The following is a 20,106-nucleotide window of genomic DNA, read 5'->3' on the forward strand; positions in this document are numbered from 1 at the left end:
AAAAGTGAATCATAAAAAATAATTAATTCATGGCTGGGCACAGTGTCTCACGCCTGTAATCCCAGCACTTTGGCAGGCCGAGGTGGGTGGATCATGAGGTCAGGAGTTCAAGACCAGCCTGGCCAACACAGTGAAACCCCATCTCTACTAAAAAAAACCAAAAATTAGCTGGGTGTGGTGGCAAGCGCCTGTAGTCCCAGCTACTCAGGAGGCTAAGACAGGAGAATTGCTTGAACCTGGGAGGCGGAGGTTGCTATGAGCCAAGACCATGCCATTGCACCCCAGCCTGGGCAACAGAGTGAGACTCCGTCTCAAATAATAATAATAATAATAATTCAAAGAAGACAGAAAAAGAGGTAAAGAGGAATAAATAAGAGATGGGTAAAGAAGAAGCCAAATAGCAAGATGGTGTATTTAAACTGAGTTGTATAAATAATCACAATAAATGTCAGTGGTGTAGATACCCAAATTAAAAAGCAAATATGGCCAGGCACAGTGACTCACACCTGTAATCCCAGCACTGTGGGAGACCGAGGCAAGTGGATCACCTGAGGTTAGGAGTTTGAGACCAGCCTGACCAATATGATGAAACCCCGTCTCTACTAAAAATACAAAAATTAGCCAAGCATGGTAGCATGTGCCTATAATTCCAGCTAACTGGGAGGCTAGACAGGAGAATCACTTGAACCCGGGAGGCAGAGGCTGCAGTGAGCCAAGATTGTGCCGCTGCACTCCAGCCTGGGCAACAAAAGCGAAACTCTGCCTCAGGAAAAAAAAAAAAAAAAAGCAAATATTGTCAGATTGGATAAAAAAGCAAAACCCCACTATATGCTTTCTATAAAAACCCAATTCAAATATAAAGATACAAATAAGTTAAAAGTGAAAGGAGGGAAAAGATATACCATGCTAACACTAGTCAAAAGAAAGTGACATTCAATCAAAATATAAAACTCATGTGTTTTCTCTATACTGGCAATGAGGGGTTAGAAAATAAAAATTTGGAAAATATGTATCATTTATGATAGCATAAAAAATAAAAAGGAATAATTCTAATTAAAGATGTATGAAACCTTTACTCAGAAGACTATGAAAGGTTATTGACAAAAATTAAAGATGACTCAAATAAGTGGAGTGATATGCAGTTTACAAGGATTAGATAATATCATAAAACGTTAATTCTCAAATGACCTATAATTTATAATTTAAAGTCATCTCAATCAAAATCCCAAAATGACTTTTGGAACTTCACAATTCTGAACTGTATTTGGAAATACTAAAGGCCAAAGGATAAAGAACAACGTTGGAAGACTTGGTCTGCCAGATATCAGGCTAACAATCAAGATAGTATAGTATTAGCACAATGAACTAAAACACAGTCCAGTAACAGATCCAAATATATATGGACAACTTATTTATGAGAAAGGTACTATCGTAAAGGCAAAGGACTACCTTTCCAAGAAATGGCACTTGGACGTATAAATACATAGGAAAAGAACAAACTATGACCCCATATACAAAAATAAATTCCAGGTAGGTTGCAGATCTAAATGCAAAAAGTGGAACCGTAGGCCAGGAGCAGTAGCTCACACCTGTAATCCCAGCACTGTGGGAGGCCGAGGAGGGTGGATCACTTGAGGTCAGGAGTTCAAGACCAGCCCGGCCAACATGGTGAAACCCAGTCTCCACTAAAAATGCAGTTAGCTGGGCATGGTGGCGTGTGCCTGTAATCCCAGCTACATGGGACGCTGAGGCAGGAAAATCGTTTGAATCCGGGAGGCGGAGGTTGCAGTGAGCTGAGATCGTGCCATTGCACTCCAGCCTGGGCAAAAAGAACGAAACTTCATCTCAAAAAATAAAAATAAAAAAAAAGGCAGGGGAGGGTACGGTGGCTCATGCCTGTAATCCCAGCACTTTGGGAGGCCAAGGCAGGTGGATTGCCTAAGGTCAGGAGTTCGAGACCAGTCTGGCCAACATGGTGAAACTCCGTCTCTACTAAAAATACAAAAAACATTAGCTGGGCTTGGTGGCATGTGCCTGTAATGCTAGCTACTCGGGAGGCTGAGACAGAGGAATTGCCTGAACCAGGAAGGTGGAGGTTGCAGTGAGCCGAAATCGCACCACTGCACTCCAGCCTGGGCAACAGAGTGAGACTCTGTCTTAAAAAAAAAAAAGAAGAAAGAAACTGTAATTTCCAGAAGATTATGTAGGAGAATATCTTCATGACTGTGGTTGGAAAAAAAACTTTTTAAAAGGACATAGAAAACAACTACATAATCAAGGAAAACAAACTGAAGTTCTAGCCATCAAAGCAAGCAACATGCAAACTATCAAGAGAGTTACGAGCGAAGCCACAGAGTGGGAATATATATTTATAATACACATACTGACAAAGGGCTTGCATCAAGAATATATAAAGAACTCCCTAAATAAATATGTCAGATACATACCTCAATAAAAAATAATAAGGATATCTGAATAGGTGGCTCACAAAAGAGGCATCAAATGGACAATAAATATATGAAACGATACTCAATCACACTAGTAGTTAGGGGAATGCAAATGAAAATCACAAGACAGCACTCTAAGTTCACCAGAAAAATCGACAATACTATATGGTCGGTAAGGACATGGAGCAAACGTATCACTCATAAACTACTGGTAGAAGTGTAAACTGATAAAACCCCCTTGGAAGGTTGTCATTACCTACTCAAGTTGAACACAGACATATCCTGAGACCAAAAATTCCACTCCAACATACATATGCAGCCTAAATTTGTGTAACACACACCAGTAGATGAAAGAATGTTCATAGCGACACTGCTCACAATAGCTGCAAACCGGAAACAACACAAATGTTCCCTGACAGTGGATGGATAAAGTCATATGTTCATATAGTAGACCCACCAAAGAAAATGAACAAAGTTCAGCCAATGCGACAACATGGATGAATCTAACAAATATAATGGTGGACAGAAGAAGCCAGATACAAAAGAATACATACTCTACAATTCCACTTACATAACATTGAAAAAAGAGAACTTAAAATGTTTAAGGATGCATACTTGGGTATTTTTCGGAAAATTCAGGATAGTGATTAGCTTTAAAGGCACGAAGGAGCAGTAACCAGCAGGAAGCATAAAGTGGTGATAATTACATAGGTGTTCATTTACAGATAAATCATTGAGCTGTAAATTTTTGTTTTGTGTACTTTACTGAATGTTATGTTAAATTGTGTCATTAGAAAATATAAAGGAGGAGGGTATAGTCAACCAATGTCCACGTTACACAGAGCTGCTACAAGGTTTATAGCAATGAGAACTGATAGCTGGAAGAAGAGCAGTTGGGGTGGACTATAGGGGGCGAAACTCAACTGAAGCATACTGAAACAAGAATGGGAGGGAAAGAAGTGGAGACATAAACATAGACAACTGCTTGGAAACATTTTGGTATGAAAAGGAGAACAAAGATGAAAGGTGATAGTTGGAAGTGAATGTAGGGTCAGGAGAATATATTTTGGGTTTGTTTGCTTTATGGGAGCTATTAAAGAACGCACTCTGCTAAGAATAAAGCATTGGCCGGGCGTGGTGGCTCAAACCTGCAATCCCAGCAGTTTGCAAGGCTGAGGACGGTGGATCACTTGAGGCCGGGAGTTTGAGACTAGATTGGGCAGCATGGCGAAACCCCATCTCTGCCAAAAATACAAAAATTAGCCAGGTGTGGTAGCGCATGACTGTAGTCTCAGCTACTCGGGTGGCTGAGGCAGGAGAATTGCTTGAACCCAGGAGACGGAGGTTGCAGTGAGCTGAGATTGCACCACTGCACTCCAGCCTGGATGACAGAGCTAGACCCCGTCTCAAAACACTAAATTAAATAAAAAGAATAAACCACTGAGAGGGAAAAGATACAAGAGAAAGAAAAGTGCAAGGATGAAACCCTTGAAAAAAGTGAAAAACATCTGTGACGTAGAGCACACAAATGCAGAAATGGACCTTTGTCACAAACAGAGAAAATAGATGAGTCTCCAACAATCATAAACACAGTGCTAGGGGGAGGCATGAAAGAGAAAGGAATTCTAATGCAGAAAAGGGAAGAGAGAAGGCACGCTATTCCGGAAAGCAGAATGTGGGAGGGCATTTCAACTACACCCTGAAGGCTGGAAACATTTCAATAGGTAGAGAGTAAGAAGGGAACATTTTGGGGAGGGAGGGCTGCATAAACCAAAGCCAGTTCTTCAAAGAGAAATGAAAGTGGATTATAAATTTATGAAGTAGCAACTGGAGAGTGGTCTGCCTGCCTACAGATAAGATTTGTAACAGGAGAAGAGTGAGGCTGGGCGCAGTGGCTCACGCCTGTAATCCCAGCACTTTGGGAGGTCAAAGTGGGTGGATTACGAGGTCAGGAGTTCAAGACCAGCCTGGCCAACATATTGAAACCCTGTCTCTTTCCTAAAAATACAAAAATTAGCCGGGCATGGTGGAGCACGCCTGTAGTCCCAGCTACTTTGGAGGCTAAGGCAGAAGAATTGCTTGAACCCGGGAGGCGGAGGTTGTGGTGAGCTGAGATGGCACCACTGCACTCCAGCCTGGGTGACAGAGCAAGACTCCATCTCAAAAAGAAACAAAAAACAAAAGACAGGAGAAGAGTGTGAAACTAGTCTCGAACGTTAGTTTGACAGAAATTGTGGATGACTTGAGACATTGGTCTTTATCCTACGGGCATTAAATAGCTACTGTAAATTACTCAGGGAAGGAAAAAAAGATATAATTTACTTAGTCTTTCCAATTTTCTTTTTTGAAGAAGGGTACTCTTTCCCAAGTAGAATGAAGCTTGGATTAGGGACTAAGACAGGGGAGGGCGACTGGACAGAAAGAACCTTTAGAAAACTAGTAACATCTGTGGATGATAACGAGAACCTGAACTATGATTCACTGTATCTTCCTCTGGAACATTCCATTTACAGTGCTAATCTCACACTTTCATCATTGTTGATCAACTCTGACATGTCACATTTAATGCAAAGAAAACTTCAGGTTACCAAAAGAAGAATAAAGTTCTGTTAAATACATCAAAGGATTGAAAAGTATTATTTGGTCTTAAAATAGAATTGTTTTTAACACCTTGGGAAATTAGGACATTCAAAAGCAGCTGTGTGTACAGGGGAATTTACAAAGTCACAGTATGCCTAGGAAAGATACACACTCGGAAACATTCTGAGAAGACCGTAAGCTTTCACCTATGGCTGATCCCTAGGCTCAGAGCAAGCCTGGTTAAATGGGAAAAGAATGTCCCAGCACAGAGCCAATCTGAAAACACTGGGAGAGGTGGGCTGTTCTCTCTCTCTCTCCCCACCTCGCCTCCACCTTTGGAGGGGAGTGGGGGGTATTTGTTTTCAGTTCTGGGAATTCAAGGAAATCCCTGTCAAACATTCGCTGAACATGAGCTAATAGAACGCAGACTTCAATAATCACACATGACATGGAATAGTCTTCGCAAAAATAGTTTGAAAAAGTCTCAACACAAAAGGACTACTACAGCCTTCAATAGTAAAATAAGACAGCAAATCCTAGGAAAGAAGGAGTTAAAGATTTCCAGAGTAATCACATGATAGTGAAATGCTCAATTTTCAACAACAAAATAACGAGGAATACAAGGAAACAGGAAAACATGCTCACTCAAAGGAATGGAATAAGCTGACAGAAACTATGCTTGAGAAACCACAGACATCAGACTTACTGGGAAAGACTTTTAAATGACTGTCTTAAATACACTCAAAAAGCCAAGAGACAAACATGGACAAACAACTAAAGAAAATCAGGAAAACACATTATAAAAAGAAACCAAACAGAAATTGTGGAGCTAAGAAGTATAACAACTGAAACAAAAAATCTACTAAAGGTGTTAAAGAGCAAATTTGAGTAGGCAGAAAAAAGAATTGGTGAACTTTAAGAAATGACAATTAAAATGATCAAGTCTGAGGAGCAGAAAGAAAAAAGAATGAAGAATAACCATTTGATCCAACAAGTCTATTTCTGGGTATATCCTTAAAATAATTGAAACAGGGTCTCAAACAGATACTTGTATGCCAATGTTCACAGAAGAAATATTCATAACAGTCAAAAGAAACAACCCTAATGTCAGTCAATAGATGAATGGATAAAGTTTGGTAATACACATACAATGGAATATTATTCAGTCTTGAAAAGAAATTTTGACACATGCTACAACAAAAAGAACCTTGAAAATATTATGCTAAGGGAAATAAGCCAGACACAAAAAGACAAGTATTGTTTAATTCCACTTATATCAGATATCTGAAATAGGCAAATTTATAAAGACAGAAAGTTGAATAGAGGTTACCAGGGGTTGGCAGGGAGGGGAATGGAGATATTATTTAATAGGTACAGAGTTTCTTTTTGAGATGATCAAAAACTTCTGAAAACAGATAACGGTAAGATTAACATTATGAACGTAGTTATTACAGATAAACTGTACACTTAAAATGGTTATAATAGTAAATTTTGTTATATATATTTTACCAGAATAAAAAAAAGTACAAAAGAGAAAAAGAAAAAAGATGTATAAGAGAAAAGCACCCAAATACTCACCAGTTCTAGCTGCTCACCAGCAGATGCAGCTTTGCCAATATCTGCATTGTCATGGGAAAATGGTCTTTTGGCAGTTTCACCCACCCCAGAATCTTCACCTGTTGTAATCCAAGAATTCTGCACGTTTCCCTAAAACAAAATGTGCCAGTAATTGCAACTGAATTCAACTTTAAATAAACATGCATACTTTACCAATAGAATACCGATTCTTTTTTTTTTTAAATAAAACGTTATTAGAAATCTTGATCTTAAATTTAGACATTGAGAATTAAATTCCAGGAGAGTCAATCTTTCTCAAACTATAAATAAGAAATAGAGTGGTTCCACTGTTTAATTTAACATTTCTTTTTCATAATCTATATGGCCAAAAATCTTAAATCAAAAGACATGACATTTAGAGACAAAAAACATAGATTTAAGACCCTACGCTGCTGATCACTAGTTAACTGATGTTGGAAAATCACAAAACTCTCTACTTTAGCTTAGTTTTTTCAGCCTAATGTGCATCATAGGGTTAACATCAAGATCCAATAAGGTACTATGTCTAGAAACCTTCTAGAGTCATTAATTTAGAGTCATTCATTTATTCTTTGGATTATATGTGCAAAATTGAGAAAAAGGCATAAGCACAAAACTTCATGTGACTAAAATCCAGGAATCTCTGAATATTTTTAACCTCTGTAGGAAAATGTTGTAAGATCTATAACACTGCATTTCAATCTGTTTCCAGGCATTAAGAGCAACTATTTATTTGCCTCATAACCCAAATTCATGCTCCCCAATAAAAACTGAGTATCTAACATTAGGGTATAAAATGCCAGCTGAAAGAGTATTCACAACCATAGGCCTAATTCAATAATTTGATAAGATTACTCCTTGTCAGACATAGAAAAGATCTTAGAAATCAACCAAGCCAAACTCTCACTTAATAGACATGGAAGAGAGAGAGCAAAATGATTGCGATTGCTAGTACTGGGCTAAGCAGCCATGTTTCACACACATGGTTTTATCATTCTACTCTGCCTTCCACTTCCTCCTGCCAGTAGTCTTCTCTCTTCCTGAGAAAATGAAAACTGACTGATTTTGCTACCATAGGGTAAAGCAAACTAGCATCTGGAATTAGGACAGATGATTATGGACGGAGTATATGAAATCATGAGGAACAGAAGTTGCTACGTTCTGTTCTGGATTCCTACTATGAACAAAGGCATTCAAGTCTCCAAAATTAGGGTGACCAGCCACATCCTTTGATTTCTGGAGCCCTCTAGGAACTCTGGCACAATCAAAGCTAATACATTACATTGAATTCACATATGGTTCAAATATGTACCTTTCTCTGTCCAAATATAAACCATTCAAGAAAGAAAAAGATCTTTTGCATCCAACAGCAGCTGGTAGAATTTGTTTCCTCTCTAAATATAGTTTCGTTTTTGAAATAAAACCAAGAGATTAACAAACAAATTATGACATTGGTACAGAGAAAGCGAAATGCAGTGTCTTAGATTTGATGCTGAAGTGGGACATTGGCTTTCTTCTTGGAAGTGTGACTCTTCGTTGTATATGGTTGTGAATACCGATTCTTATCTAGAGAAAAAGCATATGCTTCTACACTACAGGATCTCCATGGTGATAAGAGTATCTTTTGGTATGCTATTAAGATGACTGGTGGCTGGAGTCCATGATTAGAAGATTAGAACTTGTGGCCCCACTCTCCCACCTCAAGCGGGGAAAGGACTGGAGATTGACTTAATCACCAACAGCCAGTGATTTAACCAATCATGCCTATGTAATAAAACCTCCATAAAAATCTTATATGATGAAGTTCAGAGAATTTCTGCATTGGTGAATGCATCCACATGCCAAGAGGGTGGTGTACCCAAACTCCACAGACAGAAGCTCTTCTACCTGGGACCAGCCTGGACCTGTGCCTCTCAATTGGCTGTTCATTTATATCCTTTATATAATAATAAAACAGTAATAGCAAGTAGAGTGTTTCCCTGAATTTTGCGAGCCATTATAGAAAATTATCACAAATTATTGTAGGAACCCCCAATTTACAAACAAATCAGACAGAATTGTGGATAACCAACAGACCTACTATTTGCAGTTGGTATCTAAAGTAGCAGGTAGTCATGTGGGACTGAGCCCTTTACCTGTGGGTCTGATACTAACTGTGTAGTGAGTGTCAGAATTGAATTGAATCACTGGACACCTAGTTGGTATCGACAGAGAAATGGAGAATGGCCAGGTGTAGGAGACAACAGTCCCAAACATTTGGTGTCAGAAGCGTTATGAGAAAAAGGAACAGTTTTTTCCCTTCAATGTCCTATATTATTCTGATCTTCTGCCTTTCCGAAAGATAAATATTTATCTTTAGTAAAAAGAAACAGTGCATGTGCAGTGACAAACAGAGTTGACATGCAGCCTGCATGCCAGGGATTCAAAAAGGAAGAAGAGTAGGCACTGTGACAAGCCACAGAAAGGTGTACTATCCCAAGGAAGCAGTCGCTACTCAATTCCAGTCAATCATCGCCATGTGGGAGTGAAAATTCATATTACCAGATACCTGGTCCTTCATATGAAACATTATTAAATACTGGCTCAAAATTTATCAAACAAACCAAACATGCCTGAGTTGAATTTAGTGTACCCATTGTTAGTTGCAACCTCTGTCACCCTCTCAACATTCAATGTAGTAAGCAGCCCAACGATCTGGGGAATTCATGTGCACAAGAAGGATTAAAATACTTATATTAATTTAATCCAACAAATAATTATTGAACACTTGCTAAGGGCCAAAGGATATGGTAGTAGTCACAAGAGAGGACAGGTCCCCAAACACTGAACTATACTGCAGTGTCACATCATGCTAGAATGTGGTAAACTACATTCACCTAAAGTAGTACTCTGAATTCTATTTCATATTCTTCTGGAAGTTCAGTTTAGTGCAAACATTTGTGTAACACCTACGGTGTTCAGACACTATGCTAAGAGCTTGGAGGACAAAAATGAGCAACATCAATCTTGGCTCCAAGGAGTTTACAGTTTAATAAGGGAGACACACAGCTAGGCACGTCCTTTCAATATAATAATGTGAGTGCTAGGCTAAAGGTGTGCACAGGGGCCTCTGCCAAAACACAGGAGGGATACTAAGGGCACCCAGCAATCCAAGGAAGGTTTTCTAGAAAAAAATTGACACTGGTGTGATACGTTGAAGGATGAGTAAGGGTAAGCTAGATGGAAAGGGCATTCTAAGAAGAGAGAACCTCACGACAAATGTCACAGGGGTATGGAATAGCATGGTGCCTGCAGGGAGGTCTTAGACAATTCAACATTACTAGAGGTCAAAATATAAGGTGATGAATGTCAGAAGATGAAGCTACAGAATCAAGTAAGGGACTTGAGAGTATACCACACCATGGAATGAGTCTGCACTTGATTCTCCAGGCAGGGCCAAATCCCCTAAGATATTATTGCATTTAAAGTTGTTTTTGAGATCAGTGAAGGAGGGTGGTACTAATGTTCTATGGAGAAACTGGAGGAAGCATGGAGACCACAGATTGCTGACTTACGATATAAAATATTATCATTCTTTGGAAAGAAGTGCTAGTCTAATGGATATTTTGTTCTTTCACACATAGCTTTAAAAAACTTGAATGCTACTTAACCAAGATTTTTTTTTTTAATCTAAGTACGTTAAATCCCTGAAGATCATTCAAGACCTTTGATTTCTTAACTGGACAGGGTGGGGGGTGGTGGTAAGAGAGGGGATGAAAACAAACATGAAAAAAAATTGGCCCAGAAATTTTCTCCTTAAAAAAAAAAATCCTAGATCTTTAAAGGAGGACACATGACAAAATGTCGAATAAATAACTTGTTTTTGTATTATTGTGATTTTGTGAACTCTAGAGAAAAGCTTTCCATGAGGAAATATTTTATGAGAAGGGAAAGTGATGAAAAATCAGGACAGCAATGAAATATACTTTGAATGGCTTGCTTCTTTAACTTCTAGGTCAAAAACTAGACCAAAAGTTGAAAGTCTTGCAGGCTACCATCCAGGTCCAGGGCTACAAGCAGGAGACAATAAAAAGGAGGTTCTTCTCTTTTCTGCCAGGGAAAACTTCTATCCTCTGCAAACAAAGATGGTTTGGTTCACTGTCGACGAGCTCTTCCTAATTTACACAGAAAAGCCGTATAATTTAAGGTTCTACTGGGTGTATTTAGAGATTTAGACAGTCCTGGGTTTGAGTCCCTGCTTTGCCATTATCTAGCTCTGTGACATTAGGCCAATTACTTAGGTTACTTAACAGTTGTGTACCTTAATTTACGCCTCTGAAAACAGAGATAATAACACCCGCCTTGTGTGGCTATCGCAAATCTGAAGTAATATAATGTAAATAAAGTGTTTGATGCAGTGCCTGGCACATTATAACCATGTAGTCATCAATAAACGTTAGCTATTACTGTATGTGATGGTTAATACTGACTGTCAACTTAATTGGATTGAAGGATGCAAAGGATAGATCCTGGGTATGTCTGTGAGGGTGCTGCCAAAGGAGATTAACATTTGAGTCAGTGGGCTGGGGAAGGCAGACCCACCCTTAATCTGGGTGAGCACCATCTAATCAGCTGCCAGCAAATACAAAGCAGGCAGAAAAACGTGAAAAGGCTAGACTGGCTTAGCTTCCCAGCCTACATCTTTCTCCCGTGCTGGATGCTTCCTGTCCTTGTACATCAGACTCCAGGTTCTTCAGCTTTGAGACTCGGACTGGCTTCCCTTGCTCCTCAGCTTGCAGACGGCCTATTGTGGGACTTTGTGATTATGTGAGTTAATACTACTTAGTAAACTCCCCTTTATACATATCTATCCTATTAGTTCTGTCCTTTGAGAGAACCCTGACTAATAAACCATATAAATGTTTCAATTATCTTTTTTAAAAGGCATTATGAAACACTGAAAATCTATGGTGAAATCAGCAAATTTAAATACAGCAAGGGAAGATTTAGCATCAATATTTTAATTGACTCATTACAAAAACCCCATCCCCCCAAAAGAAGGTATTTCTTGACTTTTTTTATATTTAAGATATCCTAAACACTTTTATTCATGTTATAACTTCTGCCACAGCACAATGCACGTGTTGCTGAAATGTCTTGTTTTTTGTTCATCTTGTTTTTATTGAGGCAAGGTCTCACTCACTGTTGCCAAGGCTGGGGTGCAGTGGCGTGATCAGGGCTCACTGCAGCCTTGACCTCCTGGGATCCTTTGACCTCAGTCTCCAAAGTAGCTGGGACCACAGGTGTGCACCAGCATGCTTGGCAATTTTTTTTATTTTTTTTATTTTTTGGAGAGATGGAATCTCACTATGTTGCCCAGGCTGGTCTGGAACTCTTGGGCTCAAGTGATCCATCCACTCACATGATCATCCTTCCAAACTGCTGAAATTGCATGCATAAGACGCTGTATCTGGCCTTGAAATGTTTCAATTCACTTACACAGGTAAAATGTGGGGGTAACAATTCAACAACAACAAATAACAGGAGACTAACATTAAAATAGATATCAAGGTCATCTGGCATATCTGCAGTAATCATTTCAATATCTGCATTACATTTAGCTCACATGAATGTTTAAAAAAACAACAAAACCTCTCTAAAACCTTATCCTTCCTATGATTCGGACTGTAGTTTTGTTTAGCACATTTTCTTTGCTCATGCAGCAAGGCATGTGTGCTCTTACCATCATTTCCTTCCCCTTTTGCATTACTCATTTCTCTTGCCCTCTGATTCACTCGTCTGCCTAATTTCCTTTCTCACTTCACTTCCCTTTCTTCCACTTCTTGGCCGTTATATAAATACTGAAGACTATGAATAATTGAATCACTGCTTGCTAAGTGACTACATATTTGGAAGAAAAGCAAATGAATATTTTTAAAATAAGCTACTTCTAAGTATTTCATATATGGTGATATCTTCTTCAAATTGACATTAAAATAATAAGCAACTAAGATGGAATTTTTACCATTAATAATTATATAAATCTTCAGGAAAAAGTTATATAGTGAGGAGAAGAGAATTGATCACAAACTTAAATGCAACTGCAGAAAATTAAACTCAAATACTAATTAGCCCACTTCATTTATCAGAGTTAATACACTCCTATACTTCTCAATAGCAGACTCTAACATATACAACTCCAGGATTAAAAACAAGCTATCAATTCAGGTTAAAAAAAAAAAAAAAAAAAGACTTCAAAAACGAAAATTAGAGGATATCTCAGTCAAACATCAAGACTTTCATGTTTTCTTAACAGCTGATTTACTAATGACGACAAAGTCAAAACCACCAAAGTAAACTGCAAAGTGAAGCTGGAATAGGCAAGCATGAAAACTTCCGCATGAAAAGTTGCATTTGTCTCAAAAAGCAGAAGCAGCTGTGACTATATCTTACAGAAAAACAGTTTTAAAAAGTTTAAGACAAAAGTACTCTGATAAGTCATAAGAAAGTGGTTTAAGCACTATTTAAAAGTCACCACAATAATTCTATGTCACAGAATTATAGGGATAATCTGACCCAACGTTCTTCAAACTCTGGGCCACTGACATTAGAATCACTTAGGCAACTTGATAAAAGTTTAGATTCCCAGGGGCCAACCAGACCAAGTGAATCAGACTCACAGGGCCTGGAGTCCAGGAATTTGCATTGAAAACCCCTGGTATATGTTAATCTTCTCAAAATAACAATAAAGAAATAAAGGACATACGGGATTAAGCTATGTAAAGCCTTCTAAAATTACTTGCTAAACACCAGCCTTCTTAGGGACAATGGGAAGACTAACATTTTGATTCTTGGACCCTAAGGCCAATGTTCTTTCTGCTATATCATGCTGCTAATTAGACTTCTCAGATTTCAGATATCAAGGACAATTTAGAGAAATCCAGCACAAATCTAAGCTAAGGTTCTGAATGGTTTCTAGACTCAGCAAAGTCCTTCCTGTATAACACATTTCCTGCTTTCAGACCTGCTCTTTCCATATGGTAAGGCAGAAATGGTACGCTCAGGAAACAACAGCAAATATTACAAGATCATTTCACTTGAGAATTCATTCTACCACAGTGAAATCTGGTATTTGAGGTCTCAAACAAATACTAACATAGTACTTTGGCCACACTTCAAGGAGAAAAACTAAGCAGCTAAGAAGGCGGGGAGAGAGGGCAGAAGGGAATATTCACACTAAATAAAATGTATGATTTTTTAAAAGAATGCTCACAGATGCATCCAGAAGTGTTTGTTCCCTTAGTGTCTCCTCCTGTCTTTGAGATTTCAGCTCTTGCTGGAGGCTTTCATTTTCAAGCACAACGGCTTGTATTTTATTTTTCAATCCAGAGAGTTCCTCCTATAATAAGCAACATCAAATACATTAAGCATTATTAAGCAGTGTTTTTATTTGTTGATTAGAGGACCAGCATGATATAAAGTATGGAAGACTTATGTTCTCCTTTTCCTGAAATATAATTATATTTAGACAAACAAGGCAACCTAAATATTAGCTAGATACCAAAGAGAAGGCTAAGGTATATAGTAATGGGCCTGCTGGTGGCATATCACAAAAGTGTGTCGTTTCTGACAATTTCCTTTTCTCCAAGGAATCAAGGCTCAAAGAAAAGTCTTAATTAAAAGAGTTATCCAAGAGATTTTAAAGAAGTAGACTCTGAAAAATGAGTTAAGACATATTATGACTAATGATCAAATACCATCAACTTGTTAAAAACTGATGGAAGATTAAATAGAGGGAGGCTCTGAGACAGAAAGGCATAGACAGGCATGATGATTACCTATGAAATGGTAGCCAGATAGGAGAGAATTATAGTAAAACATTTCATGGAGAATTCTGAAAGAGTATTTCCTTGGCCTCACAGGATGTAATGTAAAGAATTAACAAATCAATAACAATTAAAATTACAGGATGTAACATAAGAAATTACAGGTCAACAATAATTAGAATAGCTATTGAGTGGACCTCAGTCGCTGGAAAAACAATTCAATAACATCAATATATCAATCATATAATACGTAACCTAATATTCATTACTAGTGTAATCACAAGCTATTGTACAACATGTGAAAATTCCCCTCAATTATTATTATTTTTAAACCCAAAGCTATACTAAAAGCTGAAATTAAAAAAATATTGTGGACTTTCATTTTTCAGTCTGGAATGTAATGAGCTTGGAACAGCTCACTCCCATCTTCACAACAGGAAAAACATTGAACAAACTGGAAATCAACAACTCTTCTTAGATTCATCAGATAATTGAAGTCACAGGGAAAACTGCTGCCCCAAAATTGACGAGACGAGTGGTCGCTGAGACACAGAATTTACAGGAGGAAATCAGAAACCTCTGGAGGAGGTAGAAAATCTAAACTGTAATTGATGACTTGCTGGAAGCTCAGTGTCAACAAGTTTGAGAGTTAAAAATTCCGGGCTGGGCACAGTGGCTTAGGGCTGTAATCCCAGCACTTTCGGAGGCCAAGGTGGGCAGAGTACAAGGTCAGGGGTTCAAGACCAGCCTGGCCAATATGGTGAAACCCCATCTCTACTAAAAATACAAAAACTAGCCGGGTGTGGTGGCGGCGCCTGTAGTCCCAGCCACTCGGAGGCTGAGGCAGGAGAATGGCTTGATCCTGGGAGGTCGAGGTTTCAGCGAGCCGAGATCACGCCACTGCCCTCCAGCCTGGGTGACAGAGCAAGACTCCGTCTCAAAATAAATAAATAAATAAATTCCAGGAAGACCCAGTCATAGGACTGCCCTGCTTCCCCAGTTTTATCTCTAGGACAGTGCCAGATTTTCACAGTAAAAACTAGAGAAAAATCCCCTTATGCAACCTAAAGAAAGAAGAAAAGCAGCCAGTTTGAAATATGCTCAGCACATTGTGTTCCTTGTCACAGGCCTGACTCGAGGGAAACGACTTTACCGGAGCCGAAGTGACTGGGGGGCTGCCGTCACCTAACTGGCCTAAATAAAGAAATCCAGCTCCAGCCCCCTCTTGCATTCAGTGTGGGAGAAGGGGCCTCCAGCTTCCTCTAGCCTTCCCGTCTACCTTAAAGGGCAGGGGAGACTGAGAAGCACTTGTGAATGTCACAGCCCAAGGCAAAGGCTTATTAAAAGACTCAGATCTAGTCATAGGCCTACTGAACGCTTCCCTCTACTCCCACATCTAACGACCACATCACTAGGGCTCCTGTATACTAACAGAGAAATTCAACAGAAAGAACTGCATATCTCAGACTATATTTAGGAAGAATTCACTAGGGTAATGAAGAGACAACAGAAGAGACAAGACCAGGACATGGAAGGAAATTTCAGCCTCTGACATGTATAGTGACAGCAAACACAGCCTAGCTTCTAGCCAGATAAACATAAAAGCTCATGCTAAAGGCCTACTTATCTCAGTTCCTTTTACCAAATATGTCATGGCCAGCATTCATCAAACAATTACAAGACATGCTAAAAGACTGAAACACAGTTTGAAAGGATTTAACAAGCATCAGAAACAGTCTCAGATAAAGCAGAGATGTTAAAATTATCAGACCAGGAATTTAAAATAATTACAATTAAGGCCAGGCACGGTGGCTCACGCCTGTAATCCCAAGCACTTTAGGAGGCCAAGGTGGGAGGATCACCTGACCAAGGTGTTCAAGACCAGCCTGACCATCATAGTGAAACCCCACCTCTACTAACAATGCAAAAAAAATTCGCCAGGGGTGGCGGTGCATGCATGTAATCCCAGCTACTTGGGAGGCTGAGGCAGAAGAATCGCTTGAACCCAGGAGGCAGAGGTTGCAGTGAGCCGAGATCACGCCACTGCACTTGAGCCTGGGTGACAGAGTACGACTCTGTCTCTAAATAAATAAATAAATAAATAAAATAATTATGGTTACTATGCTAAGGTCTCTAATAGAGAAAATAGACTATATGCAAGAACAGCAGAGTAATATAAGTGGAGAGATGGAAACTCTATGAAAAAGATGAAAAGAAAATGCTCAAAATAAAAAAACTATTAACAGACATGAAGAATGCCTTTGAAAGGCTCATCAGTAGATTGGACGTAGCTGAGGAATGCATTAGTAAACTTTAAGAATTGTGAATAAGAATTTCCAAAAAAGAAATGCAATAAGGAAAAAAACTGAAGACAGAAAAATTATACGAGAACTACAGTACAATTACAAATGGTGTAATAAATACATACATACCACAGGAACACAAAAAAGGAAAAGAAGAAATATTTCAGTCAATAATGACTGAAAAATTTCCTGAATTAATGACAGGCACCAAACCACAGATCTAGGAAGCTCACAGAACACCAAGCAGGATAAATACCACCACAAAATACACTGAAGAATATCATATTCATACTGCAGAAAATCAAAGACAAAGAGAAAAATCTTAAAATAAGCCAAAGTAAACAAACAAACAAACAAAACCCCAAAATCAGGCTGGGCACGGTGGTTCATGCCTGTGTTCCCAGCATACAGGGAATGTATGCCTTGGGAGGCCGAGGCAGGCAGATCACATGAGCGTCAGGAGTTCAAGACCAGCCTGGCTAACATGGTGAAACCCTGTCTCTACTAAAAATACAAAAATTAGCCAGGCATGGTGGTGGGCACCTGTAATCCCAGCTATTCAGGAGGCTGAGGCATGAGAATTGCTTGAACTCGGGAGGCCGAGATTGCAGCGAGCCAAGACCTCGCCACTATACTCCAGCCTGTGTGACAGAGCGAGACTCAGTCTCAAATAATAATAATAATAAAACAAAAATCAAACAAACAAAAAAACAAAAACCTTACCTATAAAGAAGGAAGGACAAGAATTACCTGGGAATACTTTTCAGAAGCCATGCAAACAGGAAGAGAATAAAATGAATCTAATATTTAAAGTGTTTTAAAAAAAAAAAAAACACACCAACCTAGAATTCTGGATTCAGCAAGATTAACTTTCAAAAGAGAAAGAAAAATATTTTCTTAGACCAACAAGAATTGATGGAATTTATTGCTAGCATATATGCCTCGCAAGAAACGTTAAAAAAGTTCTTCAGAAAGGAGAAAAGATGATAAGGTGAGAAACTGCCATCTACATAAAGAAAAAAAGAGTATTAAAATAGGAGTAAGTGGATAGAAAATATTTTCTTATTAATTTATTTGACAGATGACACTTTGTGTTCAACATCATAATTGCAATAGTGTTTGTAGTAATTGTAGTTTATAGATAACTGAAATTAATGACAGAAATATTATAAAGGATGAGAGAGGGCTTGGGAATTCTGTCATAAGGAATTTGTACTATTCAAGAAGTGGCACAGGGTTACTTGAAAGTAAAGTTAGTTATAAATATTTACTGCAAACTCTAAGGCAACCAGTAAAGAAAAAAAAAGACGAAGAAGTACAGTTGATCAACTGATATGTTAAGACAGGAGAAAAATGCAATCATGCAAAAATTAGCTGGTTGTGGTGGCTCACGCCTGTAGTCCTAGCTACTAGGAAGGCTGAGGCACAAGAATTGATTGAACCCAAGAGGCAGAGGTTGCAGTGGGCCAAGATGGTGTCACTGCACTGCAGTCTGGGCAACTGAGAGAGACTCTGTCTCCAAATATAAAAAATAATATGCAATCATATAAAATGCTCAATCAAAGTTACAGAAGGGACAGGTGCAGTGGCTCACACCTGGTAAGTGCAGCACTTTGGAAGGCTGAGGTGGGAAGATCACTTGAGGCCAGGAGTTTGACACCAGCCTGGGCAACATAGTGAGACTCCATCTCTGCAAAAAACATAAAAATTAGCCAGCCATAGTGGCGCAAGTCTGCAGTCCAAGCTACTCGGCAGGGAGGAGGTGGGAGGACTGCTTGAGCCCAAGAGTTCTAGGCTATAGTGAGCTTTGGTTACATCATTGCCTAGGTAACAGGGCAAGGCTCTATCTCTTTAAAAAAAAAAAAAAAAAAAGCCAGAGAAGACAGAAAAAGTGTGAAAAATTTTTAAAGAAACAAAAAATAAAGACAATGAAAATAATAGTAACAAATATGTTATACATTGATCCAATCATAACAATAATATCTTTAAATATAATGGTCTGAATATACCAAGTAAAAGATAGAGACTGTCAGAGTGGTTAAAAAAAGAAGAACAGGCCGGGCGCGGTGGCTCACGCCTGTAATCCCAGCACTTTGGGAGGCCGAGGCGGGCGGATCACAAGGTCAGGAGATCGAGACCACGGTGAAACCCCGTCTCTACTAAAAATACAAAAAATTAGCCGGGCGCGGTTGTGGGCGCCTGTAGTCCCAGCTACTCGGGAGGCTGAGGCAGGAGAATGGCGTGAACCCGGGAGGCGGAGCTTGCAGTGAGCCGAGATCGCGCCACTGCACTCCAGCCTGGGCGACAGAGCGAGACTCCGTCTCAAAAAAAAAAAAAAAAAAAAAGGAAGAACAACAAACTATATGTTGTCTACAAGAAGCCTATAATAGCCGGCCGGGCAAGGTGGCTCACATCTGTAATCCCATTACTTGGGAGGCTGAGGTTGGAGGATCCCTTGAGCCCAGGAGTTCAAGACCAGCCTGAGCAATATAGTGAGACCCCATCTCTAACCAAAAAAAAAAAAACCTCAAAACAAAAAAAGAAGCCAACTATAAATACAAAGACACAGATAGATTAAAAATAAATGAATGAAAAAAACATATCATGTTAACACTAATCAATAGAAAGTTGGAGTAGCAATATTAATTTTAGACAAAGCAGATTTCAGACCAATGAAAATGATCAGGGATACAGAGGTACATTACATAATGATAAAGAGGTCAATTCACCAAGAAGATGTAACAAGTCTTAATGCATACGTGCTTAATAAAAGGGTATCAAAATGTATGAGGCAAAGGAAAACAGATGAATCCACTATTACAGTTGGAAATTTCAACATCCCCTGTCAGAAATGATAAAAATCACAAAGGACACAATGGAAATGAACACCAGCATCAATCAACTGGATCTAAGTGACATTTACAGACTACTTCATTCAAGACCAGCAGTACACATGTTTTCTTCAGGCTCACACAGAACATTCACCCGGGCAGACTACAATGTAGAAACCTTCACAAATTTAAAGGAATCGGAAAGTATGCGGTCAGACAACAATGGAATTAAACCAGAAATCAGTAACAGAACGACAGCTGGGAAACTCCCCAAATACCTGACGATGACACAACACTCTTCTAAATGACACACATGAATCCAAGACGTATCAAAATCCATTTAGAAATATTTTCAACTAAGTAAAAATTAAAATACAACTGATAAAAAGCTATGTACTTATTAAAAGGATGCAGCAAAAGGAGTGCAAAAAAATTAGAAAAGAAGAAAGACTTCAAATAAATAATCTAAGCTTCTACTTTAGAAGTTGGAAAACCAACAGCAAATTAATTCCAGAGTAAGCAGAAAAGAACATATAGTAAAAAT

At 38.8% G+C, this 20,106-nt stretch overlaps 1 protein-coding gene across 22 annotated transcripts in view; it reads right to left on the reverse strand.

The window, feature by feature from the left end:
• The window catches only part of LOC105474671 (SHH signaling and ciliogenesis regulator SDCCAG8), a 253,094-nt gene that overhangs the window by 210,884 nt on the left and 22,104 nt on the right, over positions 1-20,106 (reverse strand). For 21 of the 22 annotated variants that reach the window (XR_011607733.1, XR_011607735.1, XR_011607744.1 and 18 more), the window contains exons 5-6: positions 13,876-14,001; positions 6,606-6,734 (exon numbers count right to left, since the gene is read on the reverse strand). Coding sequence is in view for 16 of the 22 variants with exons in the window: in XM_071069480.1 (XP_070925581.1) it covers positions 6,606-6,734; positions 13,876-14,001 (255 nt within the window). In the remaining 6 variants the exon portion in view is untranslated. The remainder of the gene's footprint in view (positions 1-6,605; positions 6,735-13,875; positions 14,002-20,106) is intronic. The other variant, XM_071069491.1, reaches the window with a different exon arrangement.

This window comes from Macaca nemestrina, chromosome 1 (assembly GCF_043159975.1).
Source record: "Macaca nemestrina isolate mMacNem1 chromosome 1, mMacNem.hap1, whole genome shotgun sequence".
NCBI lineage: Eukaryota > Metazoa > Chordata > Mammalia > Primates > Cercopithecidae > Macaca > Macaca nemestrina.